At 43.9% G+C, this 21,846-nt stretch overlaps 1 protein-coding gene across 1 annotated transcript in view; it reads right to left on the reverse strand.

Annotated features, from left to right (window-relative positions):
* Positions 1 to 21,846, reverse strand: part of LOC140907170 (dynein axonemal heavy chain 5) — a 268,060-nt gene that overhangs the window by 210,546 nt on the left and 35,668 nt on the right. Inside the window, exons 12-16 of the mRNA XM_078851322.1 lie at positions 20,719 to 20,817; positions 20,085 to 20,266; positions 8,471 to 8,590; positions 3,075 to 3,276; positions 1,691 to 1,786 (exon numbers count right to left, since the gene is read on the reverse strand). Coding sequence (XP_078707448.1) covers positions 1,691 to 1,786; positions 3,075 to 3,276; positions 8,471 to 8,590; positions 20,085 to 20,266; positions 20,719 to 20,817 — 699 coding nt within the window. The remainder of the gene's footprint in view (positions 1 to 1,690; positions 1,787 to 3,074; positions 3,277 to 8,470; positions 8,591 to 20,084; positions 20,267 to 20,718; positions 20,818 to 21,846) is intronic.

A 21,846-nucleotide genomic window follows, 5' to 3' on the forward strand; every position in this document is an offset into this window, starting at 1 on the left:
TTTTTTTTTTCTTTTTTTTTTTCAGAATTCCCTCAGGAGAAAGTAGAGCAGTACTTCCCCCTTCATCAAGACTCCGATTCCTGACATCAGTGGGGCTCTGTGCAGGCACTGAGGTCTGCTCACATAGCTTGTTTTAGAATTGGGGCCCAAATCTAAAATTGGTCCTGATTTTAAAGACATAGCTCACAATGTTGATTTCTTTGTTTATTTCAATCTGGAAGGAGGAGCATAAGAAATGCAACTGAGAAAATATTTCAAATGAGCTGCTGGGTAATATATTTTTTAAACTGAGTACAGCTCTTTTCTGTCTTGTGCTATGTACTGGATGAAACCTTATAATGGGTTGAGTTAAAACTGATGTGTGAATGCACTCTTCACTTAAGATAGTTCTAAGAAACACTTAAGAGCCCATATCTAAACATGGCAAAACAGAGCCTGCTCAGAAACTAGCACCATGTGGGTGGAGAGTTCCACTGAGTATTGTGACTGTGTGCATGAGTGAGACACAGACGAACAGTTTAACAGAACAGAGACAGATTGAAAGGCCAAAAACGAAGCAGGAGCCTGTGAGCACAATGTATGACCTTGGAAAAAACTAGAGAAAGAACTTTTTGGCTCTGGTGTTGGCTAAAGAGGCTTGGGGACATAAGCTAATAAACTATTCTTTTGTTTCTGGTTCCTCCTATATTTAGAGTATAAAGAAACAAGATTACATTAAGAAAAATACCCAAGGCCTTCATCAATTACTATCCCAACCTGAAATATTCACAGGGCTTTGAACTTTGACTAGCAACTCAGGTCAAAAAGGGGCAACACTTGGAATAGTTTAAACTTGATTCTAATTCTTTTAAATTTCCACTCCCCATTTTCCCCCTAATAATTCTTGTAATGTAAGCACAATTGGGAATGAAAAAAAAAAAGCCAGCCAACATTTTGGAAGCAATAGGGGGCCAATCTTTAATACACTTTTTAAAAGGGGGAAATATTCATCTTAACAATATCTGTCTGTCAATTTAGGTGTTTATATAACTGTCTTCCTTGCCAGTGTAAAAGGAACAACCAACCGCTTTGCTCTGAGGCATAGAGGGGAGCATAGGCACCGTCTTTCTTAGTTACCCAGGGGTGCTCGAACCCTTACTACACCCCAGGCCCTGCGCCCACTCCACCCCAATGTACCAATGACAAACTGTAGGCTGGAGTAGAGAGAAGAAGGACAGAAAGCACTGAAAGGAAGTAATAGAAGGAAAGCAAAACTGCAGATAGTTCTGGAGGTGCAGAGAGGAACCAGGGCCTGTGAGGTAAATTGGAGAGCTAACGACAGATGCTCCAAGAGGAGCAATTTATTATTTTGTTGCACCAGTAGGGAAGAAGTAAGAGCCTGGGGCAGAAAAGAGAAAGACGAAACAAAATGGGGAAGACGAGAGGGACAAAAGATGTGAGGAAGACAGAACAGGAAATTGGCACTTGACAATTGTCAGTATTTAAATTTCCAATATTTCTGACTGAGTGCACTTGAGCTTGAAGAGTGTGCCGATACTGCTCAACTCCTCTGATATTATCTCACACCGAACAAGCATTGTGGCCTGATTTCCAAAGATGCTGAACATCTGCAGCATACAGAGATTTCAGTAGGATTTGTGGATGCCCAGCACTTCTGAAGGTCAAGTATTTTACTTGCAGAATTACTCACAGTTAAAGATTTCTCAAACCAAGAATCTACTAATTCTTGCATTGACTGGTGCAGACCTTCAATTTGATTCTTAAATTCAAGGTAATCTTTCTCAAACTGAAAAGGGGGAGAGGGTAACAAAACAAAAAGAAACAAAAATGGGTTATATGATGTCATTAATTTTCATGTAAAGCCACCCTCTTGGAGTCAATACAGCATTTGCATATTCTTCCCATTAAGTGTATTCAGCACTGTACAGAACAGTACAGTGACAGAGCCCATAACCCCCCAGGAGTTTACATGCTAGATCAGGCAAACACGAAACAGTTAGCAGGACTACTTTCCATAATGATTTATCTTGAATGCCCAGTGTGAAGAATCCTGTGAGATTCTGAGTGCCTTCATCATCTCACAAGAGACACCCACCACCCTACAGGGGCAGTCCACACTATACTCTCACCCAATCATTTCATATGTAGAAATGCCAAAAAACCCATAAAAGCAGTTAGAGATCTTGAAACAGCCCAAAACCTCAGCAGGCATCCAAATATGATTTTCAGTGGACAACCATACAACAAATATTACAGACATCAGAGCACAGTCCAGAAGTGCTCCAGGCCTGAAACATAAAGAGCGATTTTAAAAATTTGCAAACCATGAGTTAGGAAGAACGGGAGTGCAATAAGTAAAAATATTTTTCATGTGTTGTAATTATGGTCCAGATCTAGCAAAGCACAGGGCCCTGATTCAAGAAACTGGGGCCTTAAATATGGGAGTAGTGACACTAGCTTCCATCAGACTACTCATGTTCTTGGAGCACATGCATAACTGCTTTGATAGAACAGAGTCTAAGAACTGCTATTAAAACAATCCAGTTTGAGCTCTGTGCTTTACCACGGCACATAAAAGAGTCACCTAAGTGCTAACTACAGGCCTGATTCTTCAATTCTTCCTCCTCTAATTAATCCTTACTGATGCAAGCAGTGCCACTGACTTCAGTATCACTGCATGCATGAGTTAGGGTTTTCCAGATGGGATTCAAGGTTCACGGATCTCAAAAAAAAAGGAAAAAGTTTTGTTTTCCAATTAGCATAAAATATGCTCAAGATACAAGAAAAAGTGTTTGCACCACTGGGCCATTAAGCTGTCACATTAACAACTAGTTCACTTATCTGGGTACAACTACCAGTGGTGAAGTCTAACAACTTAAAATTGTCTTAATAAGATAGGAACCTGTTAGAATTATAAACAAATTAATGCAGATATTGTTATAAACTTTACACTGGTTCTTTTGTACACTGTTATAAAATCCACCATATTTTCAAGGAAATGCATAGTTTAAAGTGACTGATTTAGATTTTCACGAGTGTTTAACATTTCTGATTATTATTTCTGAAATACGTACCTCTTGTTTCCTGTGATCCAGAACGTCATAGGTTTTTGATTTGGTGTTTGTAGCAATCATCTGGTAACGAGCACTGATCTTTTCAATACCTTCTATTTTTATATTCTGTAGCTCTAAAAGGCCTTCCATGATATTGCTTATATCTGAAATCTTTTCCAAGCGTTTACAGAATGCGTCAAATTTTCCAAATATATAGTTTTCACTGATGATAAAAAAGGCAATAGAGGGACTATCATAAACATATGGAATAAAACATACTGCAAGAATTTCTAAAATTCAGATATTTTCTTCCAGTACTTGCACAATGTTTCTCTTTTTCTAAAATGTACTCTTCTTAGTGCAGAATCAAGTAAAATACTTTTACTATGAGTATGAAGTACTTAATGCTTAATTCTTACATGTGCCAATTTTGGTCCTAATTGTAATTGTTTTATTTAAAAGAGTATCTCCACTTATGTCACATTTTCAGAACATCACAATTTGGCCTTGTAATGCTAAGATGCAGGCTGAAAGCCTTGTTTGACAGTGCTGATTCAGGCAAAACTCTCATTGGCAATTGTTGTAGCAACCAGGCAAGGTACTAACAAACTTCAACAGGACTTTATTTTTAAAGTGGAAACCTCTTTACCAAGCTGCTGCTGCACCCTCAGTAGTTCTCACTCCGCCTCCTCAACTTCCCCCCCCCCCTTCCTGTTTTCTGTCCTTTCAGACTCCCAACAGCCAGTGCTAATAATTACAAGCAGCATCTAAACACCACATTCCCTCCTCTCTTAAGAAACTCTCCCAATTGAAATAAACATTGTTGTTCTAACCACAGGAACAAATACGAAACAAGACACTATACTGTTGGCAGAAATATTACACTGAAAACACTGTAGATACTACATAACATAGTCTCTAGTCCAGACAGGTGGTCGTCTGGGTATGACAGGCCATCTCTCAAGCCCTGGTTCCAGTGCAATGTCTTGTTGTGTTGATACTATGGTGAAATCATCCAATACAGACTGGGTGTTAGCATAATCTCTCTTGGTGCATAGGCAGGTGCAAGATAAGAAGCATTCCATACCTGCCCATCAGAAAGTCAATAGGTGTAAGGTCCCTTCTTCTCTATGATTTTAAGAGGAGCTATGAATTTATGGTCCCCTTTGCATAAAATTCCAGGTTTTCATATCCTAACAAAGAAACCACACCCAAACTTTGGTTCCTTAGCACCCCGCCACTTGTCTGTGAAAGCCTTATACTTTGCTTGGTTCTGTTCAACTGTTTTTCTCATATCATCTGCGGTTGGGGCATCAGGTCGTGACTTTAACAATCCAGCAATGTTCAGTTTAGTATTCATCTGTTTCCCATGCAGTAACTCTGCAGGTGATCTTTGCATTGTGGCATGTCGTGTAGCCCGGTTTGCTTGCAAGAAATCAGTAGTGAAGGGTATCCACAATCGCCCTTCCAGTTTAGCCATTTGCAAACTCTCTTTCAAACTTTTGTTAAACCATTTGATTTCCCCATTGGCTCGAGGGTAACATAGGGATGACCTTCTGTGTAAAATGTTCCTCTCTGCAAGAAAAGTTTCAAACTCCAAGGAAGTAAATTGACTACCATTATCTGAAACCAGTTCTTTGGGGTTACCTTCCCTGCTAAAAACGAAGAGAGGAACTTAATTACTGTAGCAGAAGAGATTTGCAATGTAAACGCTACTTCAGGCCATTTACTGAAATAGTCTATGAAAGTGATGGCATAACGGCAGTCACTTGGAACTGTATCAAAGGGTCCTAAAATGTCAATCGCCACTTTTTCCCATGCAGATTCAGGAAGAGGAACAGGCTGTAATAGAGGGATACATGTCACTGCTGTCTTATCATGCTTTTGGCAAGTGACACAGGATTTTATGAGTGCTTCAGTTTGAGAGTCCATCCCTGGCCACCAATACAGATTCCGTAGTCGTTGTCTGGTTCTGACAATTCCTTGATGAGGATCATGTGCCAGGTGTATGAGTTTTGACTGTAATTCTTCTGGCACAAGTAACTGGTGTGTACCTCATAGCACACAGCCATCAAGCAAAGAAAGTTCATCCCAAACTCTAAAGTAAGGCAGCAAAACTGGGTCAAGGTTTTTAGGGTTTACTGGGCCATCTCTTTGTCAGAAATTCCTGTAGTTTTTCTTGAATTGGACACACTGAGCAAGCAGCTTGAAATTGTTTTCTTGTAACTGCAGTAAGAGTGCTTGTAATAAGCGCAACTACTACACCCTCATCCTCCGGTGGACCATCTGGTGAAGGCAAAGGTAGGCGAGAAAGGCAATCAGCTACCACATTTTGGTTTCCAGGCTTATATTCCAGTTCATAATTGAAAGAGAGTAGTCTTGCAGGCCACCTAGCAATACGATATCCTGCTCTTCTCAGTCCTTTCGTGGTGAGCAACGTCGTCAAAGGGCTGTGGTCTGTGCGCAACTTGAACGTGCGGCCCCACAGGTAAGTTCTCCATTTTTCAGTAGCCCAGACACAAACAAGTGCTTCTTTTTCAACTGTAGAATATTTCCTCTCAGCATAACTTAGTGTCCTTGAAGCAAATGCAACAGTCCTCTCTGTGTTGACCTCATGAAGTTGTGTGAGGACAGCCCCAAGTCCATAACCAGAAGCATCAATAGTTACAACTGTGGGCAATGCAGGAGTGAATAGTGCAAGTGCTGGACTATGTACAATCAAGTCTTTCACCATTTCGAAACTAGCTTGTGCATCTGTTGTCTACACTAAGATTGAACTTCTCCGTAGTAATTCTCGTAATGGTTCAATGACAGAAGCATAATTGGGAATGAATTGTGCATACCAGGGGGTCAGACCCAAGAAGGAACGTAAGGTTTGCAGATCTGTTGGAGGAGGAGCATTTGAAATTGCCAGGATATAATCTGGATCAGGTTCTAGTCCAGCCTGTGAAATTGTATGCCCCAGAAAAGAGAGTTCAGTTTGTCTAAATTTGCATTTGGACCTATTGAGCTTGAGGCCTGCTTTGCTGATGCAGTTTAGTACAGACTGCAGGTTATTGTCATGCTCCTCACAAGTATTTCCAAACACTATAATATCATCCAGATAGCACTGAACTCCATGTTGATTCTTCAGAATCAATTACATCATTTTTTGGAAGGCACTTGGGGCAGATGCGAGACCGTATGGAACATGTTTAAAATGAAATAGTCCCTCGTGTAATAAATGCTGTGAGGTCTCTGCTATCTTCATGCAACATAACCTGGTAGTATGTGGTCTTCAAATCAAGAACAGAAAACATCTTTGCTCCATGGAGTTCTGCAAATACTTCTTCTATGTGAGGAAGAGGATGGCTGTCAATCACAATAGCTTTATTTGGCTCCCTTAAGTCCACACAAAGGCGAATGCCTCCACCCTTCTTCTCCATCACTACTATAGGTGAAACCCATTCCGAGGAGTCAATCTCTTCCATAATGTCCTTTTGAACAAGTTTTCTACGATCCTCTGAAACAGCATCCCTGACTGAAAATGGTAAGCGCCGTAACTTCTGTCGTACAGGCATCACATTATTCCGCATTTTAACTTTATGCATAAAACCATAAGCACAGCCGAGTTTCTCCTCAACCTGGTGTTGGGTCCCAGCTGAAACTGGTGTGTGTACCGCAAGAGTGCTTTGCTGAGGAAGATCAATTCGTCCATTAACTACCCTGAGATTTAAAGCAGCCAATGAATCTCTGCCAAGGATAGGAGTGCCTTTGTGGACAATGTAGAACTCTGCAGTTACACAGCAATCACCAAAAGTAACTATTGCTGGCAGGCAGCCATGTAGTGAAATATGGTTTTTCAAATAGCACACCAAGTGAAGTTTGGGTTCAGTAAGAGGCACATCGTTAAAGTAATGCAAATAGATGGAATAAGGTAATATAGATACTGCTAAGCCAATGTCCAACATTAGCTGAATAGAGTGTGATTTGTCTGAGGGTATGGTGGAAACATTTACAGTGCACTTTATTTCTTCTGGAATATGTGCAGTAGTGATTTTGTCCACGCTCAGCACAGTAACATCTGGTATTGTAACTGCATGCACCTGTTGATTGAACTGGCTGCTGCGACATACTTTAGCAAAATGCCCAATCTTTTTGCAATGATTGCACTGAGCTACTTTTGCAGGACATCCTGTGTAGCTTGCAAGGTGTTGTGGGGATCCACAGTGAAAGCATGTTTTTACTGTATTTTGAATTTGCTGATTCGGTGGTTTTCCATTAGTTTTCCTCTTGTAATCGTTTGTCTGCAGCGATAGTGAACTTTTCTGCAAAGGAGTCACAGCCTGGACTGTGCCTCCTGTATCCATGCTCATTATTTTGGCTTCAGCTGTAGCTGACTCAATCTGAGTAGCAGTGGTTATTGCTTTTTCTAGTGTAAGTTGTGGTTCTAGAAGTAAGCGTTCTCTTACACGAAGCATGGTTGTTTTCTCAATGGGCTGGTCTCTATAATCATCTCATCTGCCATATTCCCGAAGTCATAAGTTACAATCAGACTCCTCAGGGAAGCAATATACTGCATTATAGTCTCCCCTGTTTTCTGGTCACACTGGCGAAATCTGTAGTGATTAGCTACTACATTCACTTTTGGCACAAAAATGTTCTTTAATGCAGTGAGTGCAGTCTCATTTATCATCTGCAAGGGAAAAAGCGTGAAATATATGCTGCCCTTCTGCTCCAAGGCAGTGGATTAGCAGAGCACGCTTTCTTGCTTCAGAAATCTCTGTAGCAGTGATTGGAAGCAGATAAGTCTCAAACATATGGATCTAGGCAGTAAAAGCAATTGGAGGCTCACCTGGACTTTGCAGAAAGGGTGCAAGTGGGTTCAGAGGCAAAAGATCTATCCTCGTCACCAAAATGTTGTAGCAACCAGAGAAGGTACTAACAAACTTCAACAGGACTTTATTTTTAAAGTGGAAACCTCTTTACCAAGCTGCTGCTGCACCCTCAGTAGCTCTCACTCTGCCTCCTCAACTTCCCCCCGGCCCCGCTTCCTGTTTCCTTGTCCTTTCAGACTCCCAGCAGCCAGTGCTCCCAGTTCTAATAATTAAAAGCAGCATCTAAACTCCACAGCAATATGATTAAAGACCTGATCAAAAAGCCCACTTACGAATATGCTTAACTCTAAATTCATGCATTAGTTCAACTGAAATCCCTTTGGGCCTATATGGGTAACAAATCTGTGACAAACTCTGGCAAAACTTGTCACTGAAAAAATTTTTCTGAATAAATTCTGCAGGATCAGGTCTGGAACATGCTACAGTTTATATTTTCACTGAATGTTAAACTCTCCAGTTCATCTGAACATATGTTGATTGTGCAGTTATAAATTATATAAATGGACAAGATTTGATTCAAGGACAGAATGAATGATTTACCTGAAATCAAACTGCCGATCACTTGGATTTTCCTTTAGCTTCTCCCTTACTCTCTGAAAATATGTTTGATATTGTTCATTGAGATAAATACATTCTTGTACCCTCTTTAATAATTCTTGCCTAAAAACAAAAGTGAACAGAAGACAAACTTAATAACCATAGAAAGCTGCACAAATGATTACAATAATAGAACATTTCAGCTACGTAGACATTTTATCAAGCCCAGTACTTAGAAAATATTGTATTAACATTACAAAGAGTACCTTGATAAAATGTGTACATAGATGTATATAAATACATCATTCAAAATGTGAAAAGGATTAAATTAAAATGTTCATTTTTAAACTGTTTTACAGGCTAGAATTTTGTTTTGTTTTATGTTTTACTGTGATTGGACCAAATCTTGACCCTATGACACTGCTCAGCACAGGCCAGATAGGAACTGCCTACACCATGTAGCCTGTTCAGTTCCTGTACTTCAGCCATTTTTTTCCTCTACAAACTGTGTCCTTGTTTCCAGGAAAGTTTGGATTCTCCTCTTCTTAGGTAGGATCAAACGTCAGAAAAGTCTCTTGTTTCCTTTAAATGTGAACATCTAGAAAGCCACAATTCCCAAGTCCACAGGCTGGGTTCAATTTATGTGCAGTAGTTTGACCAATCTTGACATAGCTACTATAGATTAAATAGTGGGCAGGGGGAGGCTGTACTTGTCCCTTTTAGTTTAAATAATGGACTGTTATTACATATATAAGCCAACTAGTTGTAAAGATCATCACTGTGTTAGGACTTTGTCACTCTGTTTCCAGAACGTTTGTCAGACCAAAGGAATCATAAATTAACAAACGTAAAACCTCATGAATTCACCCTACTCACTCAGAGACTTCAGCAAACAAAGTGATAAAACAAAAAGAATTCATTAGAAATTAATTTTGTTCAAGTATGTTAAAAATTGTATTTTAATTTTATTTATGAACATTCTTTATCTTTAAGGATACAATTTAGTCACGGAGATCAGGGAAGTCAATGATTCTGTGAATTCACCCAACCTTGGTGACTTCTGTGGCTTAATCTGTGAGCAGCTGGAGCCGGGTCACAGGCTCCCATGAATTTTTGTTTATTGCCCGTGGCCTGTCCATGACTTTTACTAAAAATTACCATGACAAAATCTTATCCTTATTTATAATGTACATACCAATATTCTGTCATGTGCTGGTTATTCTCTCGAGTGCTGGTTAAAGATAATTACGTTTTTCTACACACAAAGAGCAACTAGAAATCTTCAGCATGAATTACTTTTATGTCAGTCATGCCTGTAATCTAGGGGTCATCTTTAACTTGATCCTCTCTCTAGATCCTCACATCAAGGCTATGTCTAAATCTTGCTGTTTATTCCTGCACAAGATCTCTAAAATGCAGTCTTCTCTACCCATCCACAAAGAGAAAACTCTCGTCCAGGCTTTCACCATCTTGTTTTCACTATTGCAGCATCCTCTTCTCTGGCCATGACAAATGCAATCTCTCGCCCCATTGATCAGTACATGTAGGTGAATGATGACAGATACAGGGATGGATTTAAGCAGGAGGCTACAACTTTATTAGCACTGGGGAAGGATTCTATCTGTGCGGTCTGCCCATCTCTCACATACCAGGGATTTAAGTGGGTCCAGTCCAGTGAGTTATAGAGCTCCCACCGTTTAACACGTTACTCCAGGGCGGCTCTTCTCTGCCTACCTGTAGGATTCAGCTCACTCTTCTGAATCCTCTCCCCAAAAGGGGGACAGAGGGTACCAAAGAGGTCTCTTGGGCTGTGAAGACATCAGGTTTCTCCTTCACCCATAAGCACAAGTTGCAAGTCTCTCTTAAGTCTGGAAGATGGCCCTTTCGCCTTTTATCCACACTGGACACCCTGCACAGCTTGCAATGAACTAAACATTCATTCCCATTACTAATATTAATTTCTAACTCCTATTTCTTCTTTGTGCTTTCTCCTATGCTGCCCCTCACTCGTGGGAGGAGCTTCCCATAAATATCCATAAGGCCATCTCATTGTCCTCCTTCAAATTCCTCCTTAAACTCTCCTTTGCCATGATTCTACAAAAAATTTGATGATGAGGCAGCTGGTGCTGAGACCACAGCCTATCACACTGATCAACATTGTCTCATTGTTTCCTTGTATTCCCCCATTAGTCTGCCTGTTTGCCTTTTGTATTGCAGCAGCGCCTAAGAGTCATGGATAAGGAGCCCACTGTGCGAGGTGCTGTACAAACACAGAAAAATGGTCCCTGACCTAAAAAATCTAAGGGTATGTCTACATTACAAAATTAGGTTGATATTATAGAAGTCAGTCTTTAGAAATCGATTTTATACAGTCGATTGCGTATGTCCACACTAAGCGCATTAAGTCGGCGGAGTGCGTCCTCACTACCACGGCTAGCATCGACTTACAGAGCGGTGCACTGTGGGTAGCTATCCCACAGTTCCTGCAGTCTCCGCTGCCCATTGGAATTCTGGGTTAAGCTCCCAGTGCCTGGTGAGGCAAAAACATTGTCGCAGGTGGTTTTGGGTACATGTCGTCAGTCACCCCTCCCTCCGTGAAAGCAACGGCAGACAATCGTTTTGCGCCTTTTTTCCATGCAGATGCCATACCATGACAAACGTGCAGCCAGCTCAGCTCAGCTCGCCAACACAGCCGCTGTTCTGTCCTGGGTGCTGCTGGCAGCAGATGGTGCAGTAGGTCTGCTAACCATCATCATCCACCGCTTCCGCTGCAACTCTGCTCTCCTGCAGCTTGGGGGATCCGTTCTGGTCCTCCTGGGTGCTGCTAACTGTCATCATACACCGTTTCCACTGCAACTCTGCTCTGCTGCTATTGTCTCAATAGCGAATTGCTGCATGTTGTCTGTCATGGGCTCCTGGGTACGTGTGTTCTTCCTCGGGAAATGTGCGCAGTGCTAACCGTTGTCCTCCACCGCTTCCATGCAACTCTGCTCTCATGAATCCGCCTAGCAGGTCCTCTTGTCGTTCTCTATAAATATCTATTCTTGTGTCATCCGTCTTTAGCCACCACTTCTGCTGCAAATCTGCTCTCCTGCAGACACCATACCATGGCAAGCATGCAGCCCACTCAGATCACTGTGGCAGTTATGAGCATTGTAAACACCTCGCGCATTATCCTGCAATATATGCAGAACCAGAACCTGCAAAAGCAGGCGAGGAGGTGACAGCAGCGCAGTGATGAAAGTGATGAGGGCATGGACACAGACTTCTCTCAAAGCACGGGCCCCAGCAATTTGGACATCCTGGTGGCAATAGGGCAGGCTCATGATGTGGAACGCCGATTCTGGGCTCGGGAAACAAGCACAGACTGGTGGGACTGCATAAGGAATTGTTGCAGGTCTGGGATGATTCCCAGTGACTCTGAAACTTTCGCATGCGTAAGGGCACTTTCATGGAACTTTGTGACTTGCTTTCCCCTGCCCAGAAGCGCAAGAATACCAAGATGAGAGCAGCCCTCACAGTTCACAAGTGAGTGGCGATAGCCCTGTGGAAGCTTGCAACACCAGACAGCTACCAGTCAGTCGGGATTCAATTTGGAGTGGGCAAATATACTGTGGGGGCTGCTGTGATCCAAGCAGCCAACGCAATCACTGAGCTGCTGCTATCAAAGGTAGTGACTCTGGGAAATGTGCAGGTCGTAGTGGATGGCTTTTCTGCAATGGGATTTCCTAACTGTGGTGGGGTGACAGATGGAACACATATCCCTATCTTGGGACCGGACCACCTTGGCAGCCAGTACATAAACCACAGGGGTACTTTTCAATGGTGCTGCAAGCACTGGTGGATCACAAGGGACATTTCACCAACATCAACATGGGATGGCCGGGAAAGGTACATGACGCTCGCATCTTCAGGAACTCTGGTTTGTTTGAACAGCTGCAGGAAGGGATTTACTTCCCAGACCAGAAAATACCTGTTGGGGATGTTGAAATGCCTATAGTTATCCTTGGGAACCCAGCCTACCCCCTTAATGCCATGGCTCATGAAGCCATACACAGGCACCCTGGACAGTATTAAGGAGCTGCTCAACTGTAGGCTGACCAAGTGCAGAATGGTTTATACTGCCTATAAAATGTCTACTTTGTGTACCCAGACTAATGTATTGTGTTTTGTAACTTAGCCCTGGTCTACACTAGGACTTTAGGTCGAATTTAGCAGCGTTAAATCTATGTAAACCTGCACCCATCCATACAATGAAGCCTTTTATTTCGACTTAAAGGGCTCTTAAAATCGATTTCCTTACTCCACCCCTGACAAGTGGATTAGCACTTAAATCAACCTTGCTGGCTCGAATTTGGGGTACTGTGGACACAATTTGATGGTACTGGCCTCTGGGAGCTATCCCAGAGTGCTCCATTGTGACCACTCTGGACAGCACTCTCAACTCAGACGCACTGGCCAGGTAGACAGGAAAAGAACCGCGAACTTTTAAATCTCATTTCCTGTTTGGCCAGCGTGGCAAGCTGCAGGTGACCATGATGGAGTCCCAGAATCACAAAAGAGCTCCAGCATGGACCGAACGGGAGGTACGGGATCTGATCACTGTTTGGGAAGAGGATCCGTGCTATCAGAACTCCGTTCCAGTTTTCGAAATGCCAAAACTTTTGTCAAAATCTCCCAGGGCATGAAGGACAGAGGCCATAACAAGGACCCGAAGCAGTGCCGCGTGAAACTGAAGGAGCTGAGGCAAGCCTACCAGAAAACCAGAGAGGCGAACGGCCGCTCCGGGTCAGAGCCCCAAACATGCCGCGTCTATGATGAGCTGCATGCCATTTTAGGGGGTTCAGCCACCACTACCCCAGCCGTGTTGTTTGACTCCTTAGAATATCATAGAATCATGGAATATCAGAGTTGGAAGGGACCCCAGAAGGTCATCTAGTCCAACCCCCTGCTCGAAGCAGGACCAATTCCCAGTTAAATCATCCCAGCCAGGGCTTTGTCAAGCCTGACCTTAAAAACCTCTAAGGAAGGAGATTCTACCACCTCCCTAGGTAATGCATTCCAGTGTTTCACCACCCTCTTAGTGAAAAAGTTTTTCCTAATATCCAATCTAAACCTCCCCTTCAATGGAGATGGAGGCAATACGGAAGCAGGTTTTGGGGACGAAGAAGATGATGATGAGGTTGTAGATAGCTCACAGCAAGCAAGCGGAGAAACCGGTTTTCCCAACAGACAGGAACTGTTTCTCACCCTGGACCTGGAGCCAGTACCCCCCGAACCCACCCAAGGCTGCCTCCTGGACCCAGCAGGCGGAGAAGGGACCTCTGGTGAGTGTACCTTTTAAAATACTATACATGGTTTAAAAGCAAGCATGTGAAAGGATTACTTTGCCCTGGCATTCGCGGTTCTCCTAGATGTAGTCCTAAAGCCTTTGCAAAAGGTTTCTGGGGAGGGCAGCCTTATTGCGTCCTTCATGGTAGGACACTTTACCACTCCAGGCCAGTAACACATACTCGGGAATCATTGTAGAACAAAGCATTGCAGTGTATGTTTGCTGGCATTCAAACAACATCCGTTCTTTATCTCTCTGTGTTATCCTCAGGAGAGTGAGATATAATTCATGGTCACCTGGTTGAAATAGAGTGCTTTTCTTCAGGGGACACTCAGAGGAGCCCATTCCTGCTGGGCTGTTTGCCTGTGGCTAAACAGAAATGTTCCCCGCTGTTAGCCACAGGGAGGGGGGAAGGTTGAGAGGGTAGTCACGCGGTGGGGGGAGGCAAAATGCGACCTTGTAACGAAAGCACATGTGCTATGTATGTAATGTTAACAGCAAGGTTTACCCTGAAAGAGTGTAGCCACTGTTTTATAAAATGTGTCTTTTTAAATACCGCTGTCCCTTTTTTTCTCCACCAGCTGCATGTGTTTCAATGATCACAGGATCTTCTCCTTCCCAGAGGCTAGTGAAGCTTAGAAAGAAAAAAAAACGCACTCGCGATGAAATGTTCTCCGAGCTCATGCTGTCCTCCCACACTGACAGAGCACAGACAAATGCGTGGAGGCAAATAATGTCAGAGTGCAGGAAAGCACAAAATGACCGGGAGGAGAGGTGGTGGGCTGAAGAGAGTAAGTGGCGGGCTGAAGACAGGGCTGAAGCTCAAATGTGGCAGCAGCGTGATGAGAGGAGGCAGGATTCAATGCTGAGGCTGCTGCAGGACCAAACCAGTATGCTCCAGTGTATGGTTGAGCTGCAGCAAAGGCAGCTGGAGCACAGACTGCCACTGCAGCCCCTCTGTAACCAACCGCCCTCCTCCCCAAGTTCCATAGCCTCCACACCCAGACGCCCAAGAACGCGGTGGTGGGGGCCTCTGGCCAACCAGCCACTCCACCACAGAGGATTGCCCAAAAAAAAAGAAGGCTGTCATTCAATAAATTTTAAAGTTGTAAACTTTTAAAGTGCTGTGCTTAAAGTGCTGTGTGGTATTTTCCTTCCCTCCTCCACCACCACACCTCCTGGGCTACCTTGGTAGTCATCCCCCTATTTGTGTGATGAATGAATAAAGAATGCATGAATGTGAAGCAACAATGACTTTATTGCCTCTGCAAGCGGTGACTGAAGGTAGGAGGGGCGGGTGGTTAGCTTACAGGGAAGTAGAGTGAACCAAGGGGCGGGGGGTTTCATCAAAGAGAAACAAACAGAACTTTCACACCGTAGCCTGGCCAGTCATGAAACTGGTTTTCAAAGCTTCTCTGATGCGTACCGCGCCCTCCTGTGCTCTTCTAACCGCCCTGGTGTCTGGCTGCGCGTAACCAGCAGCCAGGCGATTTGCCTCAACCTCCCACCCCGCCATAAACGTCTCCCCCTTACTCTCACAGATATTGTGGAGCACACAGCAAGCAGTAATAAAAGTGGGAATATTGGTTTCGCTGAGGTCTAAGCGAGTCAGTAAACTGCGCCAGCGCGCCTTTAAACGTCCAAATGCACATTCTACCACCATTCTGCACTTGCTCAGCCTGTAGTTGAACAGCTCCTGACTACTGTCCAGGCTGCCTGTGTACGGCTTCATGAGCCATGGCATTAAGGGGTAGGCTGGGTCCCCAAGGATACATATAGGCATTTCAACATCCCCAACAGTTATTTTCTGGTCTGGGAATAAAGTCCCTTCCTGCAGCTTTTGAAACAGACCAGAGTTCCTGAAGATGCGAGCGTCATGTACCTTTCCCGGCCATCCCACGTTGATGTTGGTGAAACGTCCCTTGTGATCCACCAGAGCTTGCAGCACTATCGAAAAGTACCCCTTGCGGTTTATGTACTCGGAGGCTTGGTGCTCCGGTGCCAAGATAGGGATATGGGTTCCGTCTATGGCCCCATCACACTTAGGGAATCCCATTGCAGCAAAGCCATCCACTATGACCTGCACATTTCCCAGGGTCACTACCCTTAATATCAGCAGATCTTTGATTGCGTGGGCTACTTGGATCACAGCAGCCCCCACAGTAGATTTGCCCATTCCAAATTGATTCCCAACTGATCGGTAGCTGTCTGGCGTTGCAAGCTTCCACAGGGCTATCGCCACTCGCTTCTCAACTGTGAGGGCTGCTCTCATCTTGGTATTCATGCGCCTCAGGGCAGGGGAAAGCAAGTCACAAAGTTCCATGAAAGCGCCCTTACGCATGTGAAAGTTTCGCAGCCACTGGGAATCGTCCCAGACCTGCAACACTATGCGGTCCCACCAGTCTGTGCTTGTTTCCCGAGCCCAGAATCGGCGTTCCACAGCATGAACCTGCCCCATTAGCACCATGATGCATGCATTGGCAGGGCCCATGCTTTCAGAGAAATCTGTGTCCATGTCCTGATCACTCACGTGACCGTGCTGACGTCGCCTCCTCGCCCGGTATCTCTTTGCCAGGTTCTGGTGCTGCATATACTGCTGGATAATGCGTGTGGTGTTTAATGTGCTCCTAATTGCCAAAGTGAGCTGAGCGGCCTCCATGCTTGCCTTGGTATGGTGTCCGCACAGAAAAAAGGCGCGGAACGATTGTCTGCCGTTGCTCTGACGGAGGGAGGGGCGACTGATGACACGGCTTACAGGGTTGGCTTCAGGGAGCTAAAATCAACAAAGGGGGTGTCTTTACATCAAGGAGTATTTCAGGCAGGACTTCACGGAGGGTTCCAATAAGAAATGGTGCACCTAAGTTATTGTTCTTATTGGAACAAGGAGGTTAGCCTGGCCTCTGATTGATACATGGCTAGATTTACCTCGCTGCACCTTCTCTGTGAGTGACTGCAGTGTGACCTAGAGGAATGAGTCCCCTAGACAGGGGAGGAGGCAAATGAGTACAAAACAAATCTGGTCTATTTCTTGTTTTGATCCACTCCATCTATCTTTTACATCTTTGGCTGGCAGCAGACGGTGCAGAAGGACTGCATGCCATCCACATCTCATGGCTGCTCAGCAGAAGATGGTACAGTATGACTGCTAGCCATCCTCACCTCTTGCCTGCCTGGCAGAAGATGGTACAGTACAACTGCTAGCAATCCGTATCACCTGCCCGCTCACCATAAGACGGTTCAATAGGACTGACTGCAGGACTAAAGAGAATGACCTGCTCAAGTCACTCCAAATTTAGTCCCTGCGCCCATGTCTGCCCAGGCGCTCCCGGCCGACGTGGCCAGGAGCACCTTGGACATGATGATGACGGCTACCAGTCGTATTGCACCGTCTGCTGCCACAAGGCAATGGGTTGCTGCTACTGTGTAGCAAAGCCATACCGCGTCTGCCAGCACCCAGGAGACATAGGGTGACGGTTACCTGAGCGGGCTCCATGCTTGCCGTGGTATGGCGTCTGCACAGGTAACTCAGGAAAAAAGGCGCGAAACAATTGTCTGCCCTTGGTTTCACGGAGGGAGGGAGGGAACGGGGGCCTGACGATATGTACCCAGAACCACCCGTGACAATGTTTTAGCCCCATCAGGCATTGGGATCTCAACCCAGAATTCCAATGGGCAGCGGAGACTGCGGGAACTGTGGGATAGCTATCCACAGTGCAACGCTCTGGAAGTCGACTCTAGCCTCGGTACTGTGGAAGCACTCCGCCGAGTTAATGCACTTAATGCACTTAGAGCATTTTCTGTGGGGACACACACACTCGAATATATAAAACCGATTTCTAAAAAACCGACTTCTATAAATTCGACCTTATTCCGTAGTGTAGACATACCCTAAAGCTATACAACAATCCCAACCACATCACATTATCACCATGAAAATGTTGTTGCTTTTACTGCTGTTTAGCATAAAGTTATGTTATTGTTGCTGTAACACATGTATTTATCATTGACAATCCAACCCTAAACCTGCCAATCTCGGCGCAAAAAAGCAGGCGGCACTAATGATTGTAAATAAAATGTGTAACACAGTTTGGGCAAAAAAACAAAAAAAAATAATTAACGGGCACATAGCTATAAAAGTTTAGGCCCAATCCAAAAAAAAAAAGGGGGGGTGGGGCATGTGGAGGAAAAATTCAGTGGACCCAAGTAGGCCTAAGTTGGTCAAGCTAACTGTGTATATGAAGCATAAGAAAAGAGTGTGGAAAATTCCATTCTAAGGCAATTGCAACAGCACAGCTTAAGAAACGTTAACTGCAAAAGAACACCTGTCAATAACAGGAAAAGCTTATTTTGCTATATTCCAAATAAGGTAATTAAGACGAAAGTATGTGTAATTTGTCTGTGGTTTTAAGCTTTAAAAAGCTGTGTGTGCTTTGCATCTGGGGGCAGCTATTTAGAGCTGTTACCCCCCTGCGATTGTAATCAATAAAGGAGCTTCAGGCTTGGTTCTGATCCAAACACAACGCGTGGTTAATTTTTCCACCACAGATGTTTAAAAGCACGCTGGCGCAGTTTACTGACTAGGTTAGACCTCAGCAAAACCAATATTCCCATTGTTATTGCTGCTTGCTGTGTGCTCCACAATCTCTGTGAGAGTAAGGGGGAGATGTTTATGGCAGTGTGGGAGGTTGAGACAAATCGCCTGGCCACTGATTACGCGCAACCAGACACCAGGGCGATTAGAAGAGCACAGCAGGGCGCGCTGCGCATCAGAGAAGCTTTGAAAACCAGTTTCATGACTGGCCAGGCTATGGTGTGACAGTTCTGATTGTTTCTCCTTGATGAAAACCCACCCCCTTGGTTGCCTCTAAATTCCCTGTAAGCCATCCGCCCTCCCCTCTTCGATCACAGCTTGCTTGCAAAGGAAATAAAGTCACTATTGTTTAAAAACCATGTATTCTTTATTAATTGATTATAAAAATAGGGAGATAACTCACAAAGTAGCCCGGGTGGGGTATGGGAGGAGGGTAGGAGGGAAGGAAAAGGCACAGATTCGTCTCCCCATACAGCGATCAGATCCAGTACCTCCCATTCGGTACATGCTGGAGCTCTTTTGCGATTCTGGGGCTGCATGGTCACGTGTGCTGATGAGCTCGCCATGCTGGCCAAACAGGAAATGAAATTCAAAAGTTCCCAGGGCTTTTCCTGTGTACCTGGCTAGTGCATCTGAGTTGAAAGTGCTGTCCAGAGTGGTCACAATGGAGCACTCTGGGATAGCTCCCAGAGGTCAATACCATCAAATTGCATCCACACTGCCCCAAATTCGACCCGGCGATGTTGATCTCAGCGCTAATCCCCTCATCGGGGAGGAATACAGAAATCAATTTTAAGAGCCCTTTAAGTTGACAAAAATGGCTTCGTCATGTGGACAGGTGCAGGGTTAAATCGATCTAACACTGCTAAATTTGACCTAAACTTGCAGTGTAGACCAGGGCTAATACTTACAACCTGTAATACTTACTTACAATCTAAGTATAAGACAAAGGACACAAATAATAGCCATAATAAATAATAAAAAGGAAGTAACAGAGCGAGGAAGAACAAAACTAAAGTCTCCAAAAAAATCAGAGTGTGTTTAACTTAACTTGCAAGCCTAATGTGGATCTAGCTTTCCTAGGTCAGGAGCTACACTGGCCCCATTAAATCTGGCACAGTTAACATTTGCCCTACTGAATCCCTGTGGCAATACGTGCAGAACAATAGCAGTACAAGCAAGTTACCACTCTGCTCCTAATAGAGTACATACCCACATTGAATATGGTGCAAACTTACCCCCTTTGTAGTGTTTGCCTGTATCGTTAACTTAAGTACACACAAAGCATAAACCTGAGCTTAAGCTTTCTCAGCTTGCCTGTCCCTAGGGTTTTCTCTCCGAAGAATCTATTTGTTCCTAATCCTAGTTTCCTCTCTCTGAGTGTACTTTGCATCAAGAAAGTCATGATGACAAAATAATAGCTTTTTAAATTGTTGTATTTGCATTTTAATGGCAATCTATATAGCATAAACCCTGATCCAGCAAAGACTTACACATGTGCTTAACATTATGCACTCTGAGTATTCCCGCTGAAGAGAACAGAAGCATTCAAGTGCTCCAAATTAAAAACTTATTTGCTTGGGTGAATCAGGGCTTACACAATATTACTTTGTAATAATGTTCATATTTAACCTATGAATTTTCTATTAGTCTTAACTAAAGAAGAAGGTAAAACTAGTAAGAGGTCATGTTACCTGTCCAAGTCCCAGATTTTCAAAACACCTTCACTTAGATATATCTTGCATGTAATAATCATCTGGTTAGTGATTTTGAGGAGAAGAGAAGTCATCTGTTCCGATGTATTATAGTATGGTGATGTACTGTAAATCATACGAATACTGTTCATTAACCTGGGTATGTGTTCCACCATTACTGCCTAAGACACAAAAGGGAAAGGAAAAAATCAGCAATTCAAATGTCCTAAAAACTAGTAAATATGAAAACCTACTGCAAACCTTAAAGAAATGCATGCAAGGAACTAAAGCGACAATCATATTAGACAGGTCTGCTCAATTTACTATCAGTGGCAGTTCATTTCAGCACGAGCAGCGGGTGGGGCTTGGGAGAATATCACCAGGATTTGTTCCTGCCCCTGCATTAGCACCTGGAATGGCAAATGTCTGCTACATGAGAAGCAGTATTTTTTCATTTCCGGAAAGGGGGGGGGCGGTTCTTTGAAATCTATACATTCAATTCAACAATTGTATGGGCACTACATTTGAAAATGGAAAAGGAGAGTTATTCTCCCACTGGGAGTAATAGCCCTTTTTTCTCTTCTAAGTTTCATACCATCTAAATGCTTTATTTAAAAAAAATAAACATACTTACAGGTGAGGCTTTACCAAGTGGACCAAAGAACTTATCCAGTGTATATAAATATTTTACATTGTCTTTAGCTTCATTGGCAGCATTTGTTACATTACCATCCTGAAAGGGAAAAGCCAACTAAAATTAATAGCATTTAGGTCAGGAAAGGGAAAACTATGGCCCACGGGCTGGATCTGGCCCATCAGGGCTTTCAAGCCGGCCCATAGGATTGCCAGCCCCATGGCGCAGCTGGGCTAAGACAGGCTCCCCGACTGTCCTGGCCCCACGCCACTCCTGGAAACAGCCAGCACCACGTCCCTGGGGTGCGGGGGGGCAGAGGGCTCCGTGTGCTGTCCTCGCCTGCAGGCACTGCCCCCCCGCTGCTCCCATTGGCCGGGAACGAGGAACCGCGGCCAATGGAAGCTTTGGGGGTGGTACCCACAGATAAGGGCAGCGTGCTCCAGCCCTACATTCATGGCCCTGCATATAATTTACCCACCGAGATGTGGCCCTCAGGCCAAAAGGGTTTCCCACCCCGATTTAGGGTTATCACACAAATCTCAGTGGGCTCACTACCTTTCCGATGCATGTTATTAAAAGAAGAATAAATACAGGAGCCAATCCTGCAAACCTTTACTTATAAAGGTACTCCCAATGAAATCTATGAGACAATTTGTTGGAGTAAGAATTGGAAAGATCTGTCCCACTCTATATTTAACAATCGCTACCTGATGATCAGCAGCTTTTGGACAGGATTATACATCCCAATTTAGGAAAAATTCCTCACTGAAGTTGACATAGTTTTGCCTGATTAAACCGCAATTCTACTCTGAAAAGTAAGTGTAAAAATGGCATTCTGGGATCCAATGTTTATTGCCTTTCAGTTGTATATTTTTCAAAGCAGTGTTGGCAACTATCATCAATTTATCACAAGACAGCTCCTGCAGTCATGAGATTTCAACAGAATTTCAGCTGACTTTTATTAAAGTAAATTTCTAGTCCTCATGGTTTAAAAAAGAACAAACTTGAAAACATAAACCCTAAAAGCTCAAAAACTAGGATGCAAACAAACAGAGCACAATGTTATCACTTGGTAAAATCTCATGATTCTTTAGCCAATATCATGGTTTTGGGGGCCTGACTCATTAT

The sequence above is a fragment of the Lepidochelys kempii genome, chromosome 2 (assembly GCF_965140285.1).
Source record: "Lepidochelys kempii isolate rLepKem1 chromosome 2, rLepKem1.hap1, whole genome shotgun sequence".
Taxonomy (NCBI): Eukaryota; Metazoa; Chordata; order Testudines; family Cheloniidae; genus Lepidochelys; species Lepidochelys kempii.